At 43.5% G+C, this 19,613-nt stretch overlaps 1 protein-coding gene across 2 annotated transcripts; it reads left to right on the top strand.

Annotated features, from left to right (window-relative positions):
• Nucleotides 1-12,553: 12,553 nt before the first annotated feature.
• Nucleotides 12,554-19,269, top strand: LOC121576366 (cystatin-like). 2 transcript variants are annotated; one of them, XM_041889462.2, is made up of 4 exons: nucleotides 12,554-12,678; nucleotides 14,901-15,031; nucleotides 18,155-18,265; nucleotides 18,931-19,269. In XM_041889462.2, exons 1-4 carry the CDS (start codon nucleotides 12,600-12,602, stop codon nucleotides 19,009-19,011), a joined length of 402 nt encoding a protein of 133 aa, XP_041745396.1. In that variant the 5' UTR covers nucleotides 12,554-12,599; the 3' UTR covers nucleotides 19,012-19,269. The 2 variants fall into 2 exon arrangements, with proteins under 2 accessions (XP_041745396.1, XP_041745388.1); XM_041889454.2 differs by lacking the exon at nucleotides 12,554-12,678 and having other exon boundaries at nucleotides 14,683-15,031.
• The last annotated feature ends 344 nt before the right edge of the window (nucleotides 19,270-19,613 follow it).

The raw sequence follows: 19,613 nt of genomic DNA, 5'->3' as shown, positions 1-19,613 counted from the left end.
TTCATCAAACGTGCCCTCGACAGCTTCACAAGCAGTGTGCAGGCCATAAGGTAAGATTAAACAATATCATTCGATCTTTCTCAAAGCAGAGCTTTATTTGAAAATGTATGCATGAAAGGAGACATCATCATATTTACAAATCTATACAATTGGCCAGAATATGGTTGTTCATTTTTACAAAGCCATACAGATAGCTGTGTTTACCTTTTCTAGAAATTATTTTCAAATTCTGTTTTCAGGCAAAATGTCTATCACTGTTCATTTTCACAAATCTATACAAGAGGGCAGAATATGGAAGTCTATAAAAATGTCTTATTACCAATAACTTGCATCAATGTTTTCAGTAGCCTCTATCAAAAGCTCCTGCTTGCTTGTTGTGAATTATGCTCAGGTGCACATATTTCCAATTCAACCATGAGGCCTTTTTGAAGCAAGTAATGTGTATATCAGTATTGACTTATATGCTGCACCTGTCTTCATGTTGTTGCTGGACATATATTTTTTAAAATGTGTGTAGGTCACCTAAATCATCAGAAAAATTGCCCCCCCTGAGAATTTTTTCAGGAGCCGCCACTGCATTTGCCATACATCTCTCTCTCAGGGACCCCTGTCTCTCTGGCTGCGTTTACACGGGCAGTCCAGTTCTGATATTTTATTCACTAATTGGTCTTTTGACCATCTCAGATCAGGTCTGAAAAAGATATTGTGAAAAGATCTGATGTGATAGGAAATACCAATTAGTGGAAAAAATATATGAATTGTGCTGCCTGTGTAAACGCAGCCTATGTAACCCTGAGCCCAGTCCAGGGACTGTGTTTTTATAACAATTCATATGAATGACTGGTGTGATCTGTACAGAATGATTTTAATTAATTATATTTTGTCTTAACTATGTATTTACTTTTAGCTTGGATACATGCTGTAATGAAGCAGTGTTGGTGCTCTCACTGTGTATAATATAGCCTACTAAATGATTTTATGCACAGTATGCCTACTTGTCATCTGGTTGAGACGCAATACTGGCTTTACCTGTACTGTTCGTTGTCGTGTCTTGGTTTTCAATTGCTTAAAAATGGATGTCTGAAACAATATTTTGTAAATATAGAGTACTGTATGTCAGTTTTAGCTGGATCACTAAATTATTTCAGGTTTATTTGAATTGTACACATTTGCAGCTAAAAGCTGAATTGTAGTATACAGCCTAGGACTAGGCTTAAGCTGTGTCTGGGTTATTCCGGGAAACCAGCCCCACCAATATTAGACACTACAAAAGACTTCAGACTTAACAAACAAGCCAGACATTACAGTCTCCACAATAGACATGATTACAGCAGTAGTGCATTATTGCAACAAGGACAAGAGAAGGAAAGAGCTGAAACATCTATGATTGATGCTGCTTCCACACAGTTCTTGTGCAATATGGAAGACATTTGTAACCTGAATCTATTAGTGCTGATCATTCAGCTGTCTTATTACGGTACTGGTTAATTATGTTTTGACTGATAGTATACATTATCATTTATGTTTATTTTTTATTTATCTAGGCAAGTCAGTTAAGAACAAATTCTTATTTACAATGACGGCCTACACCGGTCAAATGACTAAACTTGATCACATTACATTGATCTTAAATGATAATAGCATCGTTTGATAGAGTATTTAAAATATTGACTTGATAAGACAGTTGTTTGTGATTTTGAGCTTTGATTACAGTATAAAATGGTTTAGAGAAACTTGGACTACAGTTAGTAGTTAGTGTTATCACAGAGGTGCACAACTAACTAAGTCCCTGAAGTTCTGCTGGTTCTCTTCCTGGCACTTGGCTGGAGAGTGCAGTGCTCATACCTGGGTTCTGTTCATTACATACCAAATCCACATCCCACCCCTTCTCCTGACGGTCCCAAACGCTTCCTACTCCTTTTCTTTGGGCCTAACCCTTCATTTCTGCAAATCTTAATTAAGGTGTCAGCAAATATGGTGGGCACTTTACCACTGCACTTCTAATACACTGCTCAAAAAAATTAAGGGAACACTAAAATAACACATCCTAGATCTGAATGAATGAAATAATCTTATTAAATACTTTTTTCTTTACATAGTTGAATGTGCTGACAACAAAATCACACACAAAATTATCAATGGAAATCAAATTTATCAACCCATGGAGGTCTGGATTTGGAGTCACCCTCAAAATTAAAGTGGAAAACCACACTACATGCTGATCCAACTTTGATGTAATGTCCATAAAACAAGTCAAAATGAGGCTCAGTAGTGTGTGTGGCTTCCACGTGCCTGTATGACCTCCCTACAATGCCTGGGCATGCTCCTGATGAGGTGGCGGATGGTCTCCTGAGGGATCTCCTCCCAGACCTGGACTAAAGCATCCGCCAACTCCTGGACAGTCTGTGGTGCAACGTGGCGTTGGTGGATGGAGCGAGACATGATGTCCCAGCTCAATTGGATTCAGGTCTGGGGAACGGGCGGGCCAGTCCATAGCATCAATGCCTTCCTCTTGCAGGAACTGCTGACACACTCCAGCCACATGAGGTCTAGCATTGTCTTGCATTAGGAGGAACCCAGGGCCAACCGCACCAGCATATGGTCTCACAAGGGGTCTGAGGATCTCATCTCGGTACCTAATGGCAGTCAGGCTACCTCTGGCGAGCACATGGAGGGCTGTGCGGCCCCCCAAAGAAATGCCACCCCACACCATGACTGACCCACCGCCAAACCGGTCATGCTGGAGGATGTTGCAGGCAGCAGAACGTTCTCCATGGCTTCTCCATACTCTGTCACGTCTGTCACATGTGCTCAGTGTGAACCTGCTTTAATCTGTGAAGAGCACAGGGCGCCAGTGGCGAATTTGCCAATCTTGGTGTTCTCTGGCTGTAAGCACAACCCCCATCTGTGGACGTCGGGCCCTCATACCACCCTCATGGAGTCTGTTTCTGACCGTTTGAGCAGACACATGCACATTTGTGGCCTGCTGGAGGTCATTTTGCAGGGCTCTGGCAGTGCTCCTCCTGCTCCTCCTTGCACAAAGGCGGAGGTAGCAGTCCTGCTGCTGGGTTGTTGCCCTCCTACGGCCTCCTCCACGTCTCCTGATGTACTGGCCTGTCTCCTGGTAGCGCCTCCATGCTCTGGACACTACGCTGACAGAAACAGCAAACCTTCTTGCCACAGCTCGCATTGATGTGCCATCCTGGATGAGCTGCACTACCTGAGCCACTTGTGTGGGTTGTAGACTCCGTCTCATGCTACCACTAGAGTGAAAGCACCGCCAGCATTCAAAAGTGACCAAAACATCAGCCAGGAAGCATAGGAACTGAGAAGTGGTCTGTGGTCACCACCTGCAAAACCAGTCCTTTATTGGGGGTGTCTTGCTAATTGCCTATAATTTCCACCTGTTGTCTATTCCATTTGCACAACCGCATGTGAAATGTATTGTCAATCAGTGTTGCTTCCTAAGTGGACAGTTTGATTTCACAGAAGTGTGATTGACTTGGAGTTACATTGTGTTGTTTAAGTGTTCCCTTTATTTTTTTGAGCAGTGTAGCTATCCAGAACCTACAGAACATAGAGGGGTAGGGAGCAATTTGGGATTGGCTGCTGTTGCATCATCAGCCCTACCACTTCTCCACCTTCCTAACAAACTGCAGCAGGTCGTTGGCCAGGAGCTGTGGCTCTTCGAATGCAGCGAAGTGGCCTCCTCGGGGGAAGTAGGAGTAGATGTTCCTGAACCTGGCCCACGGCTGGGGCACAATGTTATTATCTCATTGAGGAACGCCGCCAGGCCTGTAAGCACATATTGTACACCTTCCTGAGGACACAAGAGAGGTGAACAAACACTGCCGCACATTTACATTTTATTCATAGCAGACACTAATTTACCAGACGCTCTTTCCCAGGGTGACTTAGAATCAGGTCATTCAACTAAAGTAGGTCAAACAACCACTTCCAGCCCCTCATTAGGAGCCTGTTATCATAACCCAAAGCAAACATGATTAGGGCTCTGTAATTCAGTTGGTCATGGGTTCAAGTCCTGCAAGGATCACATACAACAACTACAAATGTACTGTAAATCACTTATGGCATATTCTTTTTATTAAAAGAGGTATTAAATGACAGGCCCTTTAGGGAGAAAGCCAACAGCCTCATGTCATACTGGAGCACTGTGCCTCCACACAAACACTCACTCGTTATCCAGTCTGTTCTCGATGTTGGTCTTGAGGTTCTCTTTGTAGAACCTCATGGAGGAGACGATGGAACCCGTGGTCCAGTAGATCACGGTGTTGGTCAGCAGGTAGTCCAGGGTGAACTTCCTACAGACAGGAAGAAGAAGGCTTTATCAATGACCAATCAGCAGCTCCGACAACAGGAAGAATGCTGTGTCTGCCTCTGAAAATTGTACTCTATTCCCTATATAGTGCTTTACTTTTGATCTGGGCCAATAGGGTCAAAAGTAGTGCACTTTCTAAGGTTCAGTTTACAATAAGGGTTAGGGTAAGGATTAAGTTTAGGGTTAGTTGAAATGTTACTGATAATCTGTAGAACATCTACAGATGGACTAATCAAATAAAGTGTTACCCAAGTCCATGTTGTTTAAGTCAGTCCAGGTGGATAACTATTCCAGTCTTTAGGCAGCCAGGCCTGCTGGCGTGTCATTCAACCCTCAACCTGCAGGGGGAGACAGTCCACAACATGACTACAGCCACCTCGAATCCAGCAAATATAGGTTTCTTCAGAACGCCTGGATTAGGATTTAGAATTTATTTTGTTGTCCCTGAGGGGAAATGTGTTTTGGACATTAAAAAGTGCTGTTGCTTCCACAAACGATATCACAGGTTAAAAACATATATGATCATACAATACATCATATTACTACTTTGAATTTCAGATGGGCAGTTTGTGTGTTTGACAGTGAGGTAAAAACGTGTGTGATGATCACGTTCTCACCAGTGGAGTCTGGCTTGGTGGCCTGGACGTGCAGGTAGCCAGTCTCCCTGAGGATCTCGTATATACAGCACGTTCCCCTACATGAGACCTACTGAGCCATACAAACTCCTGACATCCTCCCGGGTGAACCCAACCAGCCAGGGCAGGTAGCAACCAATCAGGACAGAAAACAGGACACCCAACACCCTCTGTTTGCCAGTTAACATGTTGAGGTGGAGACCTTTCACACACCCACAGTAGCACAGGAAGAGAGAAAAAAAGGGTATAAAAATAATAAAACTGGAATAAAAAGAGAGAGAAAAATATAATTTTAATGAGAGAATTAAACAAAGGGGGTCGTCTGCTTAGTGGGGTTTAGTGTGGATGATTTGACTCAAGTTCAATGCTCTTAAAACATTTGAATCTGGGTACACTAATGTCCCTGTGGCCCTAACCCTTCGATATTTGCAGATCTGAAAGGTCTGTGTAGGTGTAAGCAGTATAGTGGTGGCGCTTCCACCATATTGCTTGCTTCCACCTAACAGATCAACAAAGACTAAAGGGTAAGGGTTCCAAGGGGAAGGACAAGGGAGAGGATTGGGGCAAGCTGTCTCTGTTCTTAGGCTGCGTCCCGATTTTCCACCCTTCTCCCAAAGTGTACTGATGCACACTTTTTTCTCATGGATTAAACATTTACATTTACATTTTCGTCATTTAGCAGACGCTCTTATCCAGAGCGACTTACAAATTGGTGCATTCACCTTATGATAGCCAGAGGGACAACCACTTTACAAAAAAGTATTATTATTATTTTATTTTTTTGGGGGGGTGGGGTAAGGGGGGGTAGAAGGATTACGTTATCCTATCCCAGGTATTCCTTAAAGAGGTGGGGTTTCAAGTGTCTCCGGAAGGTGGTGAGTGACTCCGCTGTCCTGGCGTTGTGAGGGAGCTTGTTCCACCTTTGGGGTGCCAGAGCAGCGAACAGTTTTGACTGAGCTGAGCGGGAACTGTGCTTCCGCAGAGGTAGGGGGGCCAGCAGGCCAGAGGTGGATGAACGCAATGCCCTCGTTTGGGTGTAGGGACTGATCAGAGCCTGAAGGTACGGAGGTGCCGTTCCCCTCACAGCTCCGTAGGCAAGCACCATGGTCTTGTAGCAGATGCAAGCTTCAACTGGAAGCAATAAACCATACTGGCATATCACTCCAGCCAATGCTTACACCAATCACATGCTTTCAAATCCATGATTGGGAGTGTACAAGTGCACACATCTAGAAAAGAGTGGATAATTGGGACTCTGTTCTTACTATGGCTTCATCTGGGCCATGTTGGTAGTGATGAGTGAGCCCCTGTCTCCTCCCTGCAGATAATACTCGGAGAATCACAGACGCTCCATCAGCTTGTGGAAGACCCTCGCTGCATCCAGAGTGTTAAAGCCTGCCGGGGGGGACACCACAGAAGAAGAGCAGATACAATTAGTTAGTATGACACCAGAGAAGAAGACCATTGCCCTTAGTATCCTACCTATTCCTAGTACAGTGAACTAATAGTAAGACTTTACTGAATAGGGCTGGATTTAAAAGTAAAATGAAGATGAATGACCAGAATCAGAAAATTACGATGGACAATAACGTATTCTTCTTCTTCTTGAATCTCCTTATTGTATTCACATTGAACTATGAAATGTTGCTTGATAAATTGTTTAAATTAAAGGTAGAAGTGGGACACTTATTACTATTATACCTTCTAGTGTACAAACTTTTACAGATGCACCATTGAGAGCATTCTGTCGGGCTGTATCACCGCCTGGTACGGCAACTGCACTGTCCGCAACCGCAGGGCTCTCCAGAGAGTGGTTCGGTCTGCCCAACGCATCATTGGGGGCACACTGCCTGCCCTCCAGGACATCTACAGCACCCGGTGTCACAGGAAGGCCAAAACGATCACCAAGAACCTCAGCAATCCGAGCCACAGCCTGTACAGTAGGCGAGGTCAGTACAGGTGCATCAAAGCTGGGACCAAGAGACTAAAACAGGTTCTATCTCAAAGCCATCAGACTGTTAAATAGTCACCACCAACCGGCCTCCGCCCAGTACCCTGCCCTGAACTTAGTCACTGTTGCTAGCCGGCTACCACCCGGTACTCTACCCTGCACCATATTTTTACATTTTACATTTTAGTCATTTAGCAGACACCATAAAGGCTCCTGCCAATGTACATAGACATAAATAAATAAATTGGTCATTTAGCAGACGCTCTTATCCAGAGCGACTTACAGGAGCAATTAGGGTTAAGTGCCTTGCTCAAGGGCACATCGACAGATTTTTCACCTAGTCGGCTTGGGGATTAGAACCAGCGACCTTTCGGTTACTGGTACAACACTCTTAACCACTAAGCTACCTGCCGCCGGAACATTGGTCACTTTAATGGAACATTGGTCACTTTAATGGAACACTGGTCACTTCAATAATGTTTGCATACTGTTTTACCCACATCATATGTAATATACTGTATTCTAGTCAAGGACTATCCTATTTAACTATTGCTGTACATATACTATTCTATCGTACATATTCTTCAGATATATTACATATTCTAACCATATACTGTCCATAATGTCTATACATCCCATCATATTGTTAGTTATACAACAGGTGGGTCTAATCCTGAATGCTGATTGGTTAAAACCGCATTCCAGCCAGTGTCTATTCTACAAGTTACCACCGGCTAAATCTATGACATTAAAATGCTTATTTACTCTGTTCCATCTGACTGCGCAATCCACTGTCTCATCAGCCCAGCCAGGCAATTTATAAACTAGATCTACACTGTAAAAAGCATCTAGACATAATCTCCCATTTCACCCTAGCAGAGCTGGTTAGGCTGTTTTCATGTTATCTAGAGCATTGGTGACTGTAACTGTGCTGCTGGCAACAATTGAATTACGTTTTTTGGCCAACGTTTACTGACCCCGGTCATATACCACAGGTGTTGCGGATTCGTAAATGCATCTATTATTTTACGCTCTGGCACACTCAGAAGAGAGTGCTCTGAAATCGGAGTAGACAGCCAGAGTGAATTTACGAACACACCCTATATTGGCACGGGTGTTGTTAGGCCCGAGAAGAATTCGAGAAGTGATTGACATACCGGTCAAAAGTTTTAGAACACCTACTCATTCAAGGGGTTTTCTTTATTTTTGCTATTTTCTACATTGTAGAATAATAGTGAAGACATCAAAAATATTGAAATAACACATATGGAATCATGTATTAACCAAAAAAGTGTTAAACAAATCAAAATATATTTTATATTTGAGATTCTTCAAATAGCCACCCTTTGCCTTGATGACAGCTTTGCACACTCTTGGCATTCTCTCAACCAGCTTCATGAGGTAGTCACCTGGAATGCATTTAAGTTAACAGGTGTGCTTTCTAAAAAATTGATTTGTGGAATTTCTTTCCTTCTTAATGCGTTTGAGCCAATCAGCTGTGTTGTGACAAGGTAGGGTGGGGTATACAGAAGATAGCCCTATTTGGTAAAAGACCAAGTCCATATTATAGCAAGAACAGCTCAAATAAGCAAAGAGAAACGACAGTCCGTCATTACTTTAAGACATGAAGGTCAGTCAATACGGAACATTTCAAGAACTTTGAAAGTTTCTTCAAGTGCAGTCACAAAAAAACATCAAGCGCTATGATGAAACTGGCTCTCATGAGGACAGCCACAGGAATGGAAGACCCAGAGTTACCTCTGCTGCAGAGGATAAGTCCATTAGAGTTACCAGCCTCAGAAATTGCAGCCCAAATAAATGTTCAAGTAACAGACACATCTCAACATCAACTGTTCAGAGAAGACTGTGTGAATCAGGCCTTCATGGTCAAATTGCTGAAAAGAAACCACTACTAAAGGACACCAATAAGAAGAAGAGACTGGCTTGGGCCAAGAAACACGAGCAATGGACATTAGAACGGTGGAAATTTGTCCTTTGGTCTGGAGTCCAAATTGGAGATTTTTGGTTCCAACCGCCGTGTCTTTGTGAGACGCAGTGTGGGTGAACGGATGATCTCCACATGTGTATTTCCCACCGTAAAGCATGGAGGAGGAGGTGTTATGGTGTGGGGGTGCTTTGCTGGTGACACTGTCTGTGATTTATTTAGAATTCAAGGCACACTTAACCAGCATGGCTACCACAGCATTCTGCAGCGATACGCCATCCCATCTGGTTTGGGCTTAGTGGGACTATCATTTGTTTTTCAACAGGACAATGACCCAACACACCTCCAGGCTGTGTAAGGGCTATTTTACCAAGAAGGAGTGTGATGGAGTGCTGTATCAGATGATCTGGCCTCCACAATCCCCCGACCTCAACCAAATTGAGATGGTTTGGGATGAGTCGGACCGCAGAGTGAAGGAAAAGCAGCCAACAAGTGCTCAGCATATGTGGGAATTCCTTCAAGACTGTTGGAAAAGCATTCCAGGTGAAGCTGGTTGAGAGAATGCCAAGAGTGTGCAAAGCTGTCATCAAGGCAAAGGGTGGCTATTTGAAGAATCTCAAATAAATAATATATTTTGAATTGTTTAACACCTTTTTGGTTAGTACATGATTCCATATGTGTTATTTCATAGTTTTGATGTCTTCACTATTATTCTACAATGTAGAAAATAGTAAAAATAAAGAAAAACCCTTGAATGAGTAGGTGTTCTAAAACGTTTGACCGGTAGTATATGTTCATTAACTCTATTTTCATTAATTTATTCATACTATTTCATCCTTCCACGAGATATAGTCCCGACACAAATCTAGGGTTGCTACCCAAGCCGGCTGGTCGTTCATGTTATCGGTTCAGTTGCCAGAGACGCGACCCAGTCGTTAAGTCTTTTTGTTCTAAATCTATGGATGCTACCCAGTCATTTGTTCTAAATGTTCCGTTGCCATGATGGCTGGCAACGTTCTTATCCCTTGCTTGCTAGCTTGCCAACTTTGGCTAATACAGTCACGTCAAACAGTGAAGCCGAAATAACAGCAAAGAGCTGCATTTGCGTTTGAAGGATTACTTTTATACTATCCCAGGTATTCCTTAAAGAGGTAGGGTTTCAAGTGTCTCCGGAAGGTGGTCAGTGACTCCGCTGTCCTGGCGTCGTGAGGGAGCTTGTTCCACCATTGGGGTGCCAGAGCAGCGAACAGTTTTGACTGGGCTGAGCGGGAACTGTGCTTCCGCAGAGGTAGGGGGACCAGCAGGCCAGAGGTGGAAGAACGCAATGCCCTCGTTTGGGTGTAGGGACTGATCAGAGCCTGAAGGTAAGGAGGTGCCGTTCCCCTCACAGCTCCGTAGGCAAGCACCATGGTCTTGTAGCAGATGCGAGCTTCAACTGGAAGCCAGTGGAGTGTGTGGAGGAGCGGGGTGACGTGAGAGAACTTGGGAAGGTTGAACACCAGACGGGCTGCAGCATTCTGGATTAGTTGTAGGGGTTTAATGGCACAGGCAGGGAGCCCAGCCAACAGTGAGTTGCAGTAATCCAGATGGGAGATGACAAGTGCCTGTGTAAGGTATGGTCATACTCTGCGAATGTTGTAGAGCATGAACCTACAGGATCGGGTCACCGCTTTGATGTTAGCGGAGAACGACAGGGTGTTGTCCAGGGTAACGCCAAGGTTCTTTGCACTCTGGGAGGAGGAAACAACGGAGTTGTCAACCGTGATGGCGAGATCATGGAGCGGGCAGTCCTTCCCCAGGAGGAAGAGCAGCTCCGTCTTGCCAAGGTTCAGCTTGAGGTGGTGATCCGACATCCACACTGATATGTCTGCCAGACATGCAGAGATGCGATTCACCACCTGGTTATCAGAAGGGGGAAAGGAGAAGATTCATTGTGTGTCGTCTGCGTAGCAATGATAGGAGAGACCATGTGAGGATATGACAGAGCCAAGTGACTTGGTGTATAGAGAGAATAGGAGAGGGCCTAGAACTGAGCCCTGGGGGACACCAGTGGTGAGAGCACGTGGTGCGGAGACAGATTCTCACCACGCCACCTGGTAGGAGCGACCTGTCAGGTAGGACGCAATCCAAGAGTGAGCCGCGCCAGAGATGCCCAACTCGGAGAGGGTGGAGAGGAGGATCTGATGGTTCACAGTATCAAAGGCAGCAGATAGGTCTAGAAGGATGAGAGCAGAGGAGAGAGAGTTAGCTTTAGCAGTCACTCCAGGATAAGCCTACACGAAACACAGCCCTTATTTTAAGTGTTTCTAAAATCCCCTATGGGAAAAGGTAATGGTGGGGAAATTATTGGAAACATTTCCCTGTTTGACTGCTAGGTTTTATGGGTATTATGACCTCCACTGTGGGGCTCTATATCCTCCTAACACTGGCTTCTCAGCCATTATATCTTAATTATTACTGCACCAGCATTTCGCTACACCAGCTATAACATCTGCAAAATATGTGTATGCGACCAATAAAATTGTACTTGATTTTCTACAAGTCCTCCAGCCTGTGTGTATTGTTGTCATGATGAGGTTACTGTAGGCTATATAACAACCACAGAAGCCAATTCACAAATCTAGTCTAGGCAGGGCTCTCCAACCCTGTTCCTGGAGAGCTATCATCCTGTAGGTTTTCACTGCATCCCTAATCTACCGCACCTGATTCTAATAAACTGGTTGTTGATAAACTGAATCAGGTTAGTTACAACTGGGGTTGGAGCAAAAACCTATAGGAAGGTAGCTCACCAGAAACAGGGTTGCAGTCCCCTGGTAGTCTGTACTGTCATAATGCTATACCCTCAAACTCAACTCTGGACCTAGTAGCCAGTTCCACTGCCTTGTGCATTTTTTCATTGTTCCCTCTAATCAGGGACTGATTTAGGTCAGGTATAAAACCAGCAGGCACCAGGGTTCCACAACTGGAGGTCTGTGGATGAGTTTATTATTTTTGGGACAGAAAAGACTGTAAAAACACCTGCAAATCGTCTCCAAGTGAGTTTCATTTCAGGAAATCTGTTCCAAATTATTCCCACGCATAATACAGAACTATATGTGATTGTATACTAATGTAAGCAAGGTTTGAAATTATTATGTTTTAGCCAAATATTATATATGTTTGGGCTTCTTGCAGTCAATTTACAGTCTACAAATTATTTGTAATGATGTTTCTGCCCCCTGACCATCTGCTCAAGAGACAATCTGCCTGCGGCTGAATCTAGTTGATGTTCCCTGTCGTAGAGTAAGAGCTGAATACCCCTGTACTAGAATGTATAAATAGCCAATAATCCCTTAAGCCATGCAATAATAGCCAATAAATCCTAGTCATAGGTCTTTTTAGTTTATTACCGTGTGTGTAAAAAAAAAGAGGTTTCGCTTCTTGAGAAATCCATTGGTGAGCAGCGTGTTTTGTGACGTTTCATAATACAGTATTTTTCAATGATGTATTTTTAGCTGTACAACCAGGCAAACAAAACCAGGTAAGCTGCTCTGCAAAACAAACGCACTTAGCTATGTGTTAACTTTGGGTTGAAGTGATTGGTGGAATCAAGATCAAGCCACACCGCTCAGCAAGCAGACAGTGACGTCATCGTCTTTATATAAGAGCATAAATCGTCTGAGGCAAGGATTTGTTGTTGTTTACGTGATACGATCGAAGCTGCAATTAAAAAAGATATCAAACGGGAAAATGAACATGGAATGGAAGATCGTCGTTCCTTTGCTCGCGGTGGCCTTTACCGTGGCGAGCAGCGCCGGTTTGATCGGAGGCTTCCTGTGTGAGGCTTCCTGTGTAAGGTATGGTCATACTCTGCGAATGTTGTAGAGCATGAACCTACAGGATCGGGTCACCGCTTTGACGTTAGCGGAGAACGACAGGGTGTTGTCCAGGGTAACGCCAAGGTTCTTTGCACTCTGGGAGGAGGAAACAACGGAGTTGTCAACCGTGATGGCGAGATCATGGAGCGGGCAGTCCTTCCCCAGGAGGAAGAGCAGCTCCGTCTTGCCAAGGTTCAGCTTGAGGTGGTGATCCGACATCCACACTGATATGTCTGCCAGACATGCAGAGATGCGATTCACCACCTGGTTATCAGAAGGGGGAAAGGAGAAGATTCATTGTGTGTCGTCTGTGTAGCAATGATAGGAGAGACCATGTGAGGATATGACAGAGCCAAGTGACTTGGTGTATAGAGAGAATAGGAGAGGGCCTAGAACTGAGCCCTGGGGGACACCAGTGGTGAGAGCACGTGGTGCGGAGACAGATTCTCACCACGCCACCTGGTAGGAGCGACCTGTCAGGTAGGACGCAATCCAAGAGTGAGCCGCGCCAGAGATGCCCAACTCGGAGAGGGTGGAGAGGAGGATCTGATGGTTCACAGTATCAAAGGCAGCAGATAGGTCTAGAAGGATGAGAGCAGAGGAGAGAGAGTTAGCTTTAGCAGTCACTCCAGGATAAGCCTACACGAAACACAGCCCTTATTTTAAGTGTTTCTAAAATCCCCTATGGGAAAAGGTAATGGTGGGGAAATTATTGGAAACATTTCCCTGTTTGACTGCTAGGTTTTATGGGTATTATGACCTCCACTGTGGGGCTCTATATCCTCCTAACACTGGCTTCTCAGCCATTATATCTTAATTATTACTGCACCAGCATTTCGCTACACCAGCTATAACATCTGCAAAATATGTGTATGCGACCAATAAAATTGTACTTGATTTTCTACAAGTCCTCCAGCCTGTGTGTATTGTTGTCATGATGAGGTTACTGTAGGCTATATAACAACCACAGAAGCCAATTCACAAATCTAGTCTAGGCAGGGCTCTCCAACCCTGTTCCTGGAGAGCTATCATCCTGTAGGTTTTCACTGCATCCCTAATCTACCGCACCTGATTCTAATAAACTGGTTGTTGATAAACTGAATCAGGTTAGTTACAACTGGGGTTGGAGCAAAAACCTATAGGAAGGTAGCTCACCAGAAACAGGGTTGCAGTCCCCTGGTAGTCTGTACTGTCATAATGCTATACCCTCAAACTCAACTCTGGACCTAGTAGCCAGTTCCACTGCCTTGTGCATTTTTTCATTGTTCCCTCTAATCAGGGACTGATTTAGGTCAGGTATAAAACCAGCAGGCACCAGGGTTCCACAACTGGAGGTCTGTGGATGAGTTTATTATTTTTGGGACAGAAAAGACTGTAAAAACACCTGCAAATCGTCTCCAAGTGAGTTTCATTTCAGGAAATCTGTTCCAAATTATTCCCACGCATAATACAGAACTATATGTGATTGTATACTAATGTAAGCAAGGTTTGAAATTATTATGTTTTAGCCAAATATTATATATGTTTGGGCTTCTTGCAGTCAATTTACAGTCTACAAATTATTTGTAATGATGTTTCTGCCCCCTGACCATCTGCTCAAGAGACAATCTGCCTGCGGCTGAATCTAGTTGATGTTCCCTGTCGTAGAGTAAGAGCTGAATACCCCTGTACTAGAATGTATAAATAGCCAATAATCCCTTAAGCCATGCAATAATAGCCAATAAATCCTAGTCATAGGTCTTTTTAGTTTATTACCGTGTGTGTAAAAAAAAGAGGTTTCGCTTCTTGAGAAATCCATTGGTGAGCAGCGTGTTTTGTGACGTTTCATAATACAGTATTTTTCAATGATGTATTTTTAGCTATACAACCAGGCAAACAAAACCGGGTAAACTGCTCTGCAAAACAAACGCACTTAGCTATGTGTTAACTTTGGGTTGAAGTGATTGGTGGAATCAAGATCAAGCCACACCGCTCAGCAAGCAGACAGTGACGTCATCGTCTTTATATAAGAGCATAAATCGTCTGAGGCAAGGATTTGTTGTTGTTTACGTGATACGATCGGAGCTGCAATTAAAAAAGATATCAAACGGGAAAATGAACATGGAATGGAAGATCGTCGTTCCTTTGCTCGCGGTGGCCTTTACCGTGGCGAGCAGCGCCGGTTTGATCGGAGGCCCCATGGACGCAAATATGAACGAAGAAGGAATGAGAGACGCCCTGCAGTTCGCCGTGGTCGAACACAACAAGCAAACAAACGACATGTTTGTCAGGCAGGTGGCCGAGGTTGTCAAAGCGCAGAGACAGGTCAGTTCCTCTTCCCTTTATTAGTTCAACGACAATATTTTGGTTCTTAATTGAAAATATGTATTTTCCGGAGGTTGACAATGGGTATTTTCACTACGTTAAAAACACCTCATTTATCGAAGTTGAAAATGCGTGTTTTGTGAATGTTGAAAATACTTTATTTTGTCGTTGTTTCTCTGGCAAAATTTCAACTGTACATACATTTACTTATATCTACATGTCCATGAAGAAAGCATTATCACATTCAACATTTTTAATTCAAAATAAAATAAATTAGCAAACTGAAGATTGCAGTCAAATGCACTTATGTTATCTTTTTCAAAAAGCTTTAAAGCTGGCATCGATGATGTTCAAAATAACCCAACCAAAATAATAAACCAACTACAATGACATTCTTAGGAACGGTTACAGAAATACTTGTTTCTTGCTATGACTGATATACTGTTGTTTATCTACCTTAGTTGAATGCACTGATTGTAAGATCTCTGGATAAGCTGAATGACATAAATGTAAAAACGAACAAAGCATGCTGGGTATTTATTCTGATGAGCTTCGCCCCGAACATGTACAAATTTGGTCAGTCCTGACCAGACCAAATCTGAAAGAATCATAGACATCGAGGCGATGTTTCACAAATTTGAACAGCACAGTACAGTACGGCACAGTAGAGTACGGTACGGACAGAGGTTTATTTAGTACAGTACAATATAGTTTAATTCCGTAGAGTAAAGTAGTGTACAATATGGTACATTATACTGTGCTGTACTCTACTGTATTAAACTATACTTAATTTTCTGTACTGTGCTGCACTGTACTGTACCGTGCTGTGCTTTACTGTGCTGCGATGTACTGTACCGCACCACACTGCACTCTACTGTACTGGATCGTACTGTGCTATGCTGTCCAAAGTTGTGAAACATAGATGTCTATGATTGGTTCAGATTTGGAGCAAATATGAACCAATCATAGGCTTCTAAGTTTGGGCCAAATCAAGGACATTCCGGGCTGGACCAAATCTGAACCAAACATAGACGCCCAAAAGACATCGGGCTTCGGTCCGTGCTTACTGGGTAGTTTGCTCATGTTTCATTCCTCAAGTGAAATGGGCCTAATTACATTTACGTCATTTAGCAGACGCTCTTATCCAGAGCGACTTACAAATTGGTGCATTCACCTTATAGCCAGTGGGATTTTTTTTTTTTTTTTTTTGGGGTGGGGTAAGGGGGGGTAGAAGGATTACGTTATCCTATCCCAGGTATTCCTTAAAGAGGTGGGGTTTCAAGTGTCTCCGGAAGGTGGTGAGTGACTCCGCTGTCCTGGCGTCGTGAGGGAGCTTGTTCCACCATTGGGGTGCCAGAGCAGCGAACAGTATTGACTGGGCTGAGCGGGAACTGTGCTTCCGCAGAGGTAGGGGGGCCAGCAGGCCAGAGGTGGATGAACGCAATGCCCTCGTTTGGGTGTAGGGACTGATCAGAGCCTGAAGGTAGGGAGGTGCCGTTCCCCTCACAGCTCCGTAGGCAAGCACCATGGTCTTGTAGCAGATGCGAGCTTCAACTGGAAGCCAGTGGAGTGTGCGGAGGAGCGGGGTGACGTGAGAGAACTTGGGAAGGTTGAACACCAGACGGGCTAAGTCGCTCTGGATAAGAGTGTCTGCTAAATGACTGAAATGTAGAAAATGTAAATGAGGGTATTGTCAGGAATTATACAACGGGTGGTCTGAATGATTGGTTAAAACTGCATTCCAGCCAGTGTCTATTCCACAAGTTACCACCGGCGAAATCTATGACGTTAAAATGCCTATTTACTCTGTTCCATCTGACTGTGCAATCCACTGTCATCAGCCCAGCCATGCAATTTATAAACTTGATCTCCACTATAAAAAGCCTCTAGACATTATCTCACATTTCTTTTAGACTAACATTTAGTTCTCAACAGTGGAGATTTGTATAAACTTTATCTGTCTCTCCGACATTTGCAACATTGTTTCAATATTCAAATTAGATCTCCAGCCGTCCCATAGTAATGAACGTGTCGGGAGTCGGGACGAGACAGATAGGCAGGCAGCGTTTCTCAGCCAGTCGATATCATGAATCAGCTGGCCTCATTTTTATGGATATATACAAAGAAATGTCAATTGAGAAAAAAAGGGTAAACCGAAATGAAGTGCAGCTAGTTTGCAGTCTTTCCAGCTTCAGTTTGAAGTGATTGTGTTAGCTGTGTTGTTGGCTAGCTCCTCTGAACAATAGTGTGCTGACGAGTGAGCACATTTTCTATGCCAGGCGAAATCGCGCCTCATTAGCTCATTATTATGGATGTATCCAAATAAATGTCACTAGATAACAGCTTATGCAAATGCAGCTACTTTGCTGTTATTCTGGCTGCACTTTTTGATGTGACTGTAAATTAGCTGTAGTTGGCAAATTAGCAAGCAAGGGATAAGAACGTTGCCAGCCAGTATGGCAAAGGAACATTTAGAACGAACGACTGGGTCACGTCTCTAGCAACCGAACCGATAGAACGAACGACCAGCTGGCTTGGGTAGCAACCCTAGATTTGTGCCGGGACTATATCTTGTGGAAGGATGAAATAGTATGAATAAATATATCAAAATAAAGTTTTTAATAAAAATGTCAGTCATTATTTGAATATGTTTGTAACCTTATTCATTTCTAAACCAGGCAGACATCTGCGCTGATTTGAGAACACAACATAGTAGCAAGCAGAAGGGGAGGATCGTGGATGGGATTCTGGTTTTACCTGTTCAATTATTTATCATCAGTGCATGATAGGGAAAAGAGACTAGGATTAGGCCAAAATGCTGTTTACCAGCTCTGTTAGTTGACCTCATAGCCTGAGTGCCAGTGTTTGTGCTATAATGTGCTTTGTTTTGCATGACAGTTCTGTAAGGAGTTGGCAAAAGAGCAGATACAGACTGACACCCTGGTCTAATCTAACATGACATGGACAATCAATACAACTTGGAAAATTAGTTTGAAAGCAGATGTGATTACTGTATATGTGAATGATATGATCCCATGACATGATGGCCATGATTAAAAGGATTGTCTGTGTAACCCACCCTCTTGTATCCCAGTCTCTTGTAACCCAGCCTCTTGTCTACAGGTGGTATCTGGGATAAAGTACATCTTCACAGTGCAGATGGCCAGGACCCCGTGCAGGAAGGGAGGTGTTGAGAAGGTCTGCTCCGTGCACAAGGACCCAGAGATGGCTGCGGTAAGGACCACTAGGGCCTAGCCTGGTCCCAGATCGGTTTGTGCTCAACCGACTGGCACTTAGGCTATCAGAGCTTCCTCAATGTCCGGCTTATGACTGGTTCATTTTTAGCTCGTAGATAGTTTATAACATGTTACAAACAGTCATAGCACATTGGTAACTAATAATTCAGGGTACCGTTGATAAACTACTCATACATTCTTGCTGAGGTTGAGGATCAGTTCAGTTGTTATTGCTATATGCTGATTATACAAAACATTAAGAATACCTGTTCTTTCCATGACATAGACTGACCAGGTGAATCCAGGTGAAAGCTATGATCCCTTACTGGTGTCACTTGTTAAATCAACTTCAATCAGTCCATGCCCGACAAACTGAGGCTGTTCTGAGGGCAGGGGAGTGGGGGATAATGTTTTGTACACTGAGTGTATATAGACTAATGTGTGTGCACCCTTTGGCTGTGTTCGAGAGCATCAAAAAATCTATTGTGGGTAAATTGTGACTGACTGATCTACAAATGAGTAGTTATTTATGATGCAAGTTGATTTGTAGTTCAGGCAGTCGGCTGCAATGTCGAACAAGCCCTTTGTCAAGCGTTCTGCTTGCTGAAAGGTTATGTTATTATGCCAACTCATGTTGCTTCATGTTGCTTTCTGTCTCCTCAGCCCTACCAGTGCACCTTCGAGGTGTGGAGCCGCCCCTGGCTGAGCGAAATCCAGATGGTCGAGAACCAGTGCAAGCAGTAGACACAATGAAGAGAAGACTTCAATCAATGTCTAGTCTACCAAATAACTAGTATTATCTAGTGTTATTTGTTAGTCTTACCAATGCAGTTCAACCTCCTTCTCTAGGATATATTCAGAGAATCCAACTAATCACTGATTTTCAAACTTATTGCATTCCCACACTAATAAAAGCACTTATTACAAACACTGCTATCTTGAAAATGTAGTATTAAAATGATGCAACAGTGACCTAAATAAAGAAAAGGTTTGGAACATTTATATGTAGTTATTTGTCTCATTTTGTTGGCATATGCCCAAACCACTCCTTTACAAAGTAAACTATAGATGTGTTATTTTCACAAGAATGTGTCCACGGTTGAGAAATACCACCGTCATTCATGCCCAATGAGTCACACAGAACCCACAGAAAACAGGACGGGACAGATTAAAATACATTATAAAGGCTCATACATTCCACATATAAGCAGCTGGTCGGTTTTTAGCCCAGTGGGCCTGTCTAACTTGTTTTTTATGTTGTCAAAAATTATCGTTATCTGGCTAATGGGGGGCCTCAAGGGAAAAAATGGGCCTTTGTGTTTGAAATGCCAGGGCCGATTTCTGGT

The sequence above is a fragment of the Coregonus clupeaformis genome, chromosome 1, assembly GCF_020615455.1.
Source record: "Coregonus clupeaformis isolate EN_2021a chromosome 1, ASM2061545v1, whole genome shotgun sequence".
NCBI classification, from domain to species: Eukaryota; Metazoa; Chordata; class Actinopteri; order Salmoniformes; family Salmonidae; genus Coregonus; species Coregonus clupeaformis.
Note: the sequence above shows the minus strand (reverse complement) of the source record. Positions and strands in the feature narration are given on the sequence as shown.